The sequence below is a fragment of the Paramormyrops kingsleyae genome, chromosome 19 (assembly GCF_048594095.1).
Source record: "Paramormyrops kingsleyae isolate MSU_618 chromosome 19, PKINGS_0.4, whole genome shotgun sequence".
Taxonomy (NCBI): domain Eukaryota; kingdom Metazoa; phylum Chordata; class Actinopteri; order Osteoglossiformes; family Mormyridae; genus Paramormyrops; species Paramormyrops kingsleyae.
Window position 1 is genome coordinate 8,966,627 of NC_132815.1, and position 9,445 is coordinate 8,976,071.

Genomic DNA, 9,445 nt, shown 5'->3' on the forward strand with positions numbered 1-9,445 from the left:
GGGCTATACTAATAAAAGAATATTTGCAAAATCTCAAGAATGTGAAGCTAATTATTGTAACAGATGAATATCAGTAGTTTCACCAAGGTCGTGTTAAGAGGGCATGGCTGCAGACTTTAAGTTAACAGACATTAAAGTGATTACAATATAATTCCAATGAGAACACAGTAAACAACTGAGATAAGAATTCTGCTTAACTCCAGAGTATCTGTAACAATACTTAATTGAAGCAATGCAATGGATTAAAATACGATTAGATACACAATAAAGGAGGTACTACATCGACACTGGCCAATCCAGACACTGGCATTATGCTTTTATTAAAAAGCAATTGCAGTTTCTACCTTTGAGATAAACAATAGAAAAAATATAAACAACGCTGATCTTAATATCAGAATCTCATTTTCACAAAATACAAACACTAATAACCGTCCAAATATTTTAGTGGCACGGAATCGAATTACTTTAATTTTAACATTTTTAGATATGCAACTTCTTTTGAGGTTAGAAACAATTTACAATTCGTCATAGTGCACAAAACCAAAAAACTAATTGACCAATTCAGTAATTGACTAATTCACCCCAAATATCGAGCAATGTGTGAATGGCCCTTTTACAATCGACATCAAAATCAAGATTTAAGTAGAACATGTAAAATGTGTGCACGAATAAGTTTCACAAAACAACATTTAGTAATATACGGCCCAAACAAATTACATAAATGAACGAAACCCAGTCCGAAACTCGTCCATAGACGACGGGCAAGAAAAAGAGTCTCAGAAATTTTCCAAAAAAAAAAACAAAACACCAACTGGACCGAGTCAAAGGACACGTGCATCAAGTATCACTTCACACCACAGAGCGTTTGGACTTCACAAAGCATGGAAGTACGACGTCGACGCGCGCATCTCAGAGTGTCAGTGCTTGTTTACAGACACGGCCAGCAGGACGATCCAAGCAACCAACCTCTACTCGTATGTCAATATCTAGACAGATGTCAATACGTTAACTGGGGGGAGGAGTAGGCGTGCGTAGACCTGGTTAAACGTGCTAAAAATGCTAGACACGTGATACAACATTACTAGTCTGCGAGTTGGTAGGTCTCCAGCGATACTTCAAAATAATAATAGTAATCATTTAGAAAGTGCAGTTATTGCCCAGGAGTCCGCAGATCACGACTATGGAAACATTGTGCTACATTACGATATATTTTGATATGTTATTGGCTCCTCGGGGCTTCAGTAGAACAACTTTAAGGTCCAAAAAATAGGAATATCTTAAATAGGTTAATACCTTCATTGGTATAGAACATTTTGGTATAATACTGGCAAATAGGTGGAGAGATTCACACCTGGTCATACTTTCTCTTTATCCGGACCTGTGTGCTTCATGGCCGCCGCTAATTAGCTTCCTGGTCTTCCGTAGGCCAGGATTTTTTAGGATTTTAATGTTGTTTTTCGCTGTCGTTTATTTCAATGAGCAACTGTGCACGTTTCCAAAAATCTCCTCAGCAGTGTCACAGATCGCAGAGCGGCCGGCCAGACTAAAGGCGAGCGGTATGTGCCTTACCTGTCTTCTCGGGTCGCCGCTGTGATCCTCTGCAAGACAGGACGGTGAACTTACGAAGACATTCGTGTGCGAACTCCCGACGCCAGAGTCCGCCTTTCGGCTTTCCCGTCGGGTCGCTCGCCAGATGTACGACGCGGGGGACGGACTCCCTACCCTCGGCGAGAGAAAAAAAAGCGCAGCTTTCACGCGCACGCCGCGAGAGTAGCGCGTAAGCGTTAGCCGCGGCTAGTTAGCCAGCCAGCTAGCTGCCGACACTTCAGCGGCTAGTGGGCAGTACTCGCTGCAGCCGTAGTAATGCCAGCTAAAGCTGCTCCTCCAAAACTCCGCTCCGCTCGCAATGCGCTCGTCCTTCGCTACCCGAGTTCGGCGGACGCACCGGGGATGCACTCGACGCAGGGCAGTGGCCCCTACCAGCTGTCACGAACGTTAAGAGCTGACGTTTCGTGTCTCTAGTTCTAGCTCGGGTCTCTGCCCTCCGCCATTTTTCGCCCTCTACACAAACAAACAAGACAGCACCGCTCACGCGCAATGACGCTCTGTGGAGTCAAGGGCGCGCGCCAAGGGGGAGGAGTCTCTGCCGAATCTCTTGCGAGGCGTTTCGCTCGCGGCGCATAAAAATGCGCTTGTGAGTTTTTATGTTTGAGTTGGTGTTGTGGCTGTTCAAATAGTATCTTCTATGGACAACTAGAAGTGATGCTTGCATGAAAACGTAGTGCCACCGTAGTGGCGCGTAAACAAGAGCACGATTAAAAATGTCTGATATTGTAGAGGGGGGATTGAACAGACATCTTACGACATTCACGTTGGTTGTAGTTGCAAAACAGGACAGAAGTAGTTTGCACAAAGTACACCCCCTACTATTCGATACTCCCATTTGGTGCCGGTCACGTTAACGCCCACGGATCATTAACCCGTCAAGACCCGAGCAGGTCACATGTGATGCACGTTGCACCTGGATGGTTCTCAAGCGTTTTCACTAGCTGGCCACTAATTTACCCAAAGGCAAAATTGGGAAGACGACAAAGCCAGGATGCTGTAAGTGAGCATTGGTTTTTTTACAAAATGGGGGCAGGGCACACAGCCACGTTGTTCTTAAGACAATAACAAAAAGTATAAAAAAATATAAGAAAATAACAAAAAATGGAAAATCGTTAATAATAATTTTTATTTCTTCAGACTTCCTTCATGGTGTTTCTTAAAATCACAGAAAGTGTCGCTATCACGTCCACTGGATGTAAACATAAATTTGCTTGTTATGAAGTGGCATAATTTCGCAATCAATAAAAGAATTGATGCCTGTTGTTTGGATCAGTAAGCACCTTGCACTACCAGTTAACCATTTGTTGTAGAGTATATTACATAATGCCCTGGAAACGCATGCGCAGACAGAAGCGACTTAAAGCACGATCCTACACGACGTATTCAATCATTTTGTAGACGGAAACTTTCCATATTACTAATATGGATCAAAATGCATTTTGACTCTCACAAGTAACCCAAGTATCAATGCATAACGCAAGACTATTTATAGGTTTGTAGATGACCCGACAAAGAGGTGTCAAACAAGAATGAAATCCTGATTTCATGCTCATGATCCCATGATTTTGATGTTTACATTTTTTCCCCATGTTGTTTTTTTGTGTAACTTCAAACGTAGCATGTTCACAGTGGAGTTTTTGTCAATAAAAATGACATGTTCCTGTACACGTCTGATTGTATTTCCTGAATGTATGTAATGTTTTGAAAGGTAAACTTGAAAGCGGTATGCAGCATGGTGTATAGTAGTTCCATAAACAGTGATGGAGGAAAGTGTATTTCATCATGCACCATATGAATTGCTACATCTTTGCTTGAGTGTACAGTATAGTTCGCCTATGTTTATAACCTAATTGTTTTATTAAAAAATGAAGTCTTCTATAAGTGATGTTGATATAGTATTCATCGATGGAGTCAGATTAATTTATCTAAATGTGCACTTCTTGTGGTAAGATATTGTCGTATTTATTTGCCACATATAGAAGTGAATAACAGTCCTTATTAGTTATGCAATATATAGGTGTTTTCCATGCAACATTTAGACCCAGCAGACCTTATGCCGGAATCTGCAAACTACAAACACTGGTGATGCCCCACAACCAGGTACAGACGAATGAATAATGAATAGGAATTTTATAAAGTCAGCTAGAATACCGTTGACTTGTTATTTGTGGGAAATACTGAGGCTGGTTTATAACAAATATACAACTTTTTCACTAATACACACAGCATATTAGTGCAGACAAGACAGATATATTCGGATATCATCACTGTTCAACTCAGTAAGTTATATGTTGGTTAAAATTAATATATAATGCATGAAAGGCAAACGGATCTTTGACATTCATACATTGTATCTGTGCAAAGTAGTACGATGTAAAAAACAAAGACTCATTTGCAATGTTTTTCGTTCGCGGTAATTGTTTTATAGCAAATCAGAAACTCTATCATAAAAACAATATATGTATATCAACTGTACACCATATAATGTATGCATTTTTAGATGAGCTTAACCCCGAGTCGCTATCTGAAGGGAGTTCTCATTCCCTCCCATACTGTAGATGGCATCAATTCGTCTTCCTGTCGATTTCCTTAGTAAATACGTCACCAGTGTGCGACCTGATGTTCATGAAGTCCTAAAAAAATGGCGGAGTCAGAGTACGTATCTGTTTTGGTTGTTTTATAATCTCAGTCCATCTTATATTTTAGGGGTGATTTATCTGATAAATATTAGAAGCACTAATTAATATTGGCGATTTGATTCTTATAAGCGCAATATTGTGCGCAATTTTACAAGACAGTCAAACTCATTTCACGTGTCTTAGGTACTTACTGGTTGGGTTCTGATTCTTCATTTCCAAAGCATGGTCTAACACTGTTTAGCCGTTTTAGTTTACAGCAGTATTTAACAGATACAACGTATTTGTTATTAAATATTTAACTGTAATCAGTCTCATTGCTGCCACCGTCAAGTGTCCCTTGAATAACAATATCTGGTAATAAAGTCAAACAACGATTAGTAACATTAGTTTCATTCATGGCTTATAATATTTCTCGCGTCCCGTTTTTGTGTAATACAAATCATAGTTTGATTGTCTTATTATCAGACGTTTAATTTACTTTATTTTGCTTCTTGCCTGGCTACTTTAGCTTGAAAAAGGTTATTAAGTTGGTTCCAGAGAATCTTCTAAAGAGGAGGAAGGCTTATCAAGCAGTCAAAGCTACAGAAGCTAAGCTAGCGCTGCAGCAGAAGAGAAAGGTACGTGACGTGGTCAATGCTGACGTTGCTGCACTGCAAGTGTCCACGTTATGAACGATTGAGCTGATCTAGAGACATTTTTTTTGTGCAGACGCCAGCAAATTTAGAATTTTAGTGTATTGATCCCGGATTAAGTATATGACTTTGAAAAAGCTTCAGTTTACTTTTGGTGACTTATTGTTCTATAGAGTTTAGTGTTACCTGTTCGCCTTAAACATGAAATTATTGAAGTAATAATGTGCTACTTTTAAGGCTAGTCAAGGGGAAAGTATGTTCAGTTTTTCTGGGTGGGTTTGGAGTTGCAGTGAATCTGTCGTACTTTATTCTGCCCTACTGAAGGTTAGTGTGAAATGCACATCCCTGATTTCAGATTCAGCGTGGTCGCCCTGTGAGGTTCAAGCGGTTGGAGGAGTTCCTGCATGAGGGCAAGCAAAAGCACCGAGATGACATTCGCTTGAGGTTGGCCAGCCGCATGAGGCCCCCGGCCCTGCCTCCTGCCAAGAACCGGCTGGCCTTCGTAGTCCGCATCAAAGAGTACGTCTCTTAACGGGGCTGCTTCCGTCTGCAGTGTGTCTGAGTCAGGGGGACGCTCTGTGAGTTTTTGCTCGTGTTGGCCTTGGTCTCACTGCGTCCATGCTGGGCGTGGCGCTCTCTGTCCCTTCTGCAGAATCAAAGGCGTCAGTCTTGAAGTCAGGAAAGTTATCCAGATGTTTCGTCTGAGGAAGATATTCAGCGGCACCTTCGTTAAGATAAGCAGGACTTCCTTGAGCATGCTGAAGGCTGTGGAGCCCTATGTGGCCTGGGGGTGAGGAGCCGTGGTCACAAGACTACCGTTGACGCCTGCTTTTTGTGTTGTTTTTGGCTTGTGCAGGTTAAATATGCTTTGTTTCTTCCCTAGACAAACAACCAGACTAAACTAGGAACGCAAGTTCCTTAACATTGGGTTTATCAGACGTTCTTGAAACATTCCGTCTCCCTTTCCTTTATGAGAATGTTTATTTGTAGTGAAACCTGCTCTTTCATGTTCAGTGTGGAAATGCTGAGTTTTAAATATTGAATGGAACAATTAATCCGGAACAACAAATGCAGTTAAAAAAATATATAAGTAGTTAAAAAAAAAAATGCTATACCATAAACTGTAAAAATCAGCAGTTTTTTTTTTGTTTAACTGTCTTTTGTTGTGCAATGCTGATTATGCTTAAGAAAATACGAGGCAGGTTTTTTTTTTCTTTTTTTGGATGTGGTGCTTATGTGCCCCTCAGCCAGATGTGCACTGGTCACCTTTTTTTCTTTCCATGCTCTGTGATTGGTCAGTTAAAAAAAAAAAAAAAAGCTGCTGCTTACATTATTAAAGTTTGTACCGGTGACCTGCAAAATAGTATAGGACTAATCAAGGGTGTATTCTCATTAAATATTAAATGAGTGAGAAGGAAGAGGTGGGGCACATGGATTTAAATGGTAAATGTGTTTGTGAACTGTAAGATTTCTGTAAGACTTCTGTGATGGATAAGTAGTATTTCATGACTACCTTACAATTTATATAAAATTACTCGGATGATTCCCTAAACTCAACAGATTCCCCAACCTGAAGTCAGTACGTGAGCTGATTTTGAAGAGAGGAAAGACCAGGATTAACAATAAGGAGACTCCTCTTACAGACAATGCCATCATTGAGGAACATTTGGGTAAGTATAGTATTTCATGTGTGAAGCTGTTACAGGTGGCGATGGGACACTATTAAGACTTAATAACCATAAATGTTAGAGAAATAGGGATTGAAATGATGTGCTCTCTATTGCAGGGAAGTGTGGGATCATCTGCCTTGAAGACCTCATCCACGAGATATTCTCCACTGGGAAGAACTTTCGAGTGGTCAATAACTACTTGTTGCCGTTCCCACTGTCTGTGGCGCGCCATGCAGCAAGGGATAAGGCTGGCTTGATGCGTGATATTGGGAATACGGGTGCCAGGGGTGAGGACATCAACAAAATCATCAGACTGCTCAACTGAAGAAGCGGAATTGTAAAATACCGCAGGACTGACCATGTGACACTGAAACAGATATTTGCTGTCTTTAGCACAGTTAATGCTTTTTTTGAATTTCATTTTATATCACTATAGTGATAGTCTGACATCTACAAGAAAATTATCAACAGAAAATATTTTTAAACTTCAAGAACTGGGTATTATTTACCAACAATGCCAGAGCCCCCAAAAATGAGGTCATGAACTCGTTCTGGCTTCCTCATCCATGATGGCTTTTCCTGTATTTCTCTTGGCTGGTTCAGACAGTGATGGAAGTGGCTGTTTCAGTGGCCTCCTTGTCGCATCAGGAAGAGGGTGTCTGATTTCCCAAACCAGGTAGCTTAACTGGCATGCGGCTCCCACGCAGCCTCGGCCAGTTTGACCAGTTTTCGAGTTCTGCACTCCGTTTTCATCCACGATACATAATGATGGTGCTTAATGCTTGGAGCTCCTGCTGTTTTCCTCCGGCGTGTATGTAAAGGCCTGAATGTCCTTGGGAGAACGTCTGGAGCCGGTAGACCTGCCGACGTGGAATGTTCTGCGAGGTGTGATCAGAAAGCACCCAAACTGAACACCGGCGAAGGCACGTCAGAGCTGCAGGCGTCACTTGTTTGAGAATCCCAATCCTCCTGCACTTTCTTTCTTTTTGCATCGAAGAACCTGACTTCTGATTGGCCATTTTTACAAGCAGAAGATGCACCTCCCATTCTTTGCTTTAGATTCTTTTTTTTAAAACTGTCAATAAAGAATTTGATTATCCTGCAGGATTTTTTTTCCTCAATAAAATGTAAACTAATATACCAAGAGGTCTGGTCTACCTGCTCACAGCCCTAGAGCACTGAAATGTATGTGGTTAAATGTATCATTATTCATGATGATGATGATGATGTCATCTGTGTTGTGCTCTTGACACTCTTGTGATGAAAGTGCTGAATAGTGAAAAGTCACCTGGCTCAGTTATCCAGCTTTGGTTTTATATATACATGTTGGCTACAAATGACCTTTGCTTAAAATATTTAAATTTACAATACCCAAAGTCCTGACTCCGGGCAATAGTTACGCTTTCAGAACAACTGGCTTATTCCTGTAAAGTTGTCACTTTTCCATTATGTTGGTGTTTACTATTTACACTACTGTCGGGTTTAATCAGTAACTTAATTAGCATTCCTGCAAGATTAGTGGATGATTCAAATTTGCAGTATATGAAACCAAACTCCATCATTCTATGTCATTGGTCAGCACACTGTCCAATCACAGTGCCAGTTGCTGTTGCTGAGGCAGTAGCAATTCTATTTCTGTAACAATGTGAGAAATACATTTTTCCAGCTTTTTTGCCACTAGCTACTCAGTGTCACATTCATTTTAACATGGAGGTAACTAATGTAAGTGAATTGAAATGCTTTAAACTCACTGGAACCACATTAAATGAGAGACAGCATAATACTGGTAGCTGATTAAAAATAAAATCTATTTTAATCATATTTTTTTTACCCACCTATCAAAGTAAGTCTAGTTTAGTCATCACTTAGAAAGGTAGGTCTGCCAGATTTACTTACTGATTAATGCTCATTTCACCTGTCTTGACGTTGTGCCAGGAAAGTCAGGTTTCCTCTAGCCCAACCTGGTGCCCCCCCCCCCATTTGCAATCATGAGCAGTATAAGCTGTTACAAAATAGTTGGATTTAAATATTTCAGTAGATCTGACCAAATCTCTTTGTGTGGAGTACCGGAGGAAATTAAGTTAGGAATTTGAAGAATTGGAGTAGGCACGCGGTTTAATATTGGAACATGGTGTAGGATTAGTGCACACTAAAGACTTTGGAATACTCTTTTTTACAGTCAGACACTGTTTCAGGCCCTGCACAGGTTTGTCCACCATTAGAAATATTCTTTAACTTCTAAAACGCTTAATGTCTTTGATATGATTCAATCAACAAAGCAGCCGCAAAGTCTTGATGATTATGTTAGCTCAAAATTCACATAGATTTAACACGTATTGCTTGAAATGAACAAAAATCAGAGTAACATTGAGGGATAAATTTTTAGGTTTTAGGTTTCAGGAAGGAGGAACACGGCGAAGGACGAACTACGGAAAAACACAATCAGCGATCGAGGAACAATTTACACATGCAAATTTATGTGGATGCTTCATGAGTAAGATTACGTTTTAAGCAGAATTTTATCAGAATACAAATTTCACGTGCGCCCCTAATCTACCCTTTAATGACACTTAAAGAGCTGTAGCCATTGATCAAAATCCCTTTTCGTAAGAAGTCATAAAGCGCCTGATAAAGGATTCCTGGAAACTTGTTAAAAAGTTAGCAAATCTATAGAAGAAAATCGCATTAGTTACCAATGACAGCTGTAACACCGCCTGTATCACCTATACAGTTCGTACTCCGATACTAACCAGATGGGAATCCGTATACGCTTTTCAGTCAATAATACTCAGTTACAGAAATTTTACCATAGTTCATACTTATGGCTAGCATGGTCTTCTTAGACATCAATGCGTTGTTTTTCATCTTCTGACCAGATTTTGCTTTGCAAAAATGA

The 9,445-nt window shown here is 40.3% G+C and overlaps 2 protein-coding genes across 2 annotated transcripts in view; one reads left to right on the top strand and one right to left on the bottom strand.

Moving 5' to 3' along the window:
* The window catches only part of ncoa1 (nuclear receptor coactivator 1), a 43,871-nt gene extending 41,765 nt beyond the window's left edge, over positions 1–2,106 (bottom strand). The window contains exon 1 of the mRNA XM_023831587.2: positions 1,570–2,106. The gene's annotated coding sequence lies outside the window, so the exon portion shown is untranslated. The remainder of the gene's footprint in view (positions 1–1,569) is intronic.
* Positions 2,107–4,152: 2,046 nt separating this feature from the next.
* rpl7l1 (ribosomal protein L7-like 1) lies at positions 4,153–7,687 on the top strand. The gene is made up of 6 exons (XM_023831590.2): positions 4,153–4,263; positions 4,756–4,864; positions 5,235–5,398; positions 5,532–5,669; positions 6,440–6,549; positions 6,666–7,687. The coding sequence occupies exons 1-6, from the start codon at positions 4,250–4,252 to the stop codon at positions 6,872–6,874; spliced, it is 744 nt and encodes a 247-aa protein (XP_023687358.1). The 5' UTR covers positions 4,153–4,249; the 3' UTR covers positions 6,875–7,687.
* The last annotated feature ends 1,758 nt before the right edge of the window (positions 7,688–9,445 follow it).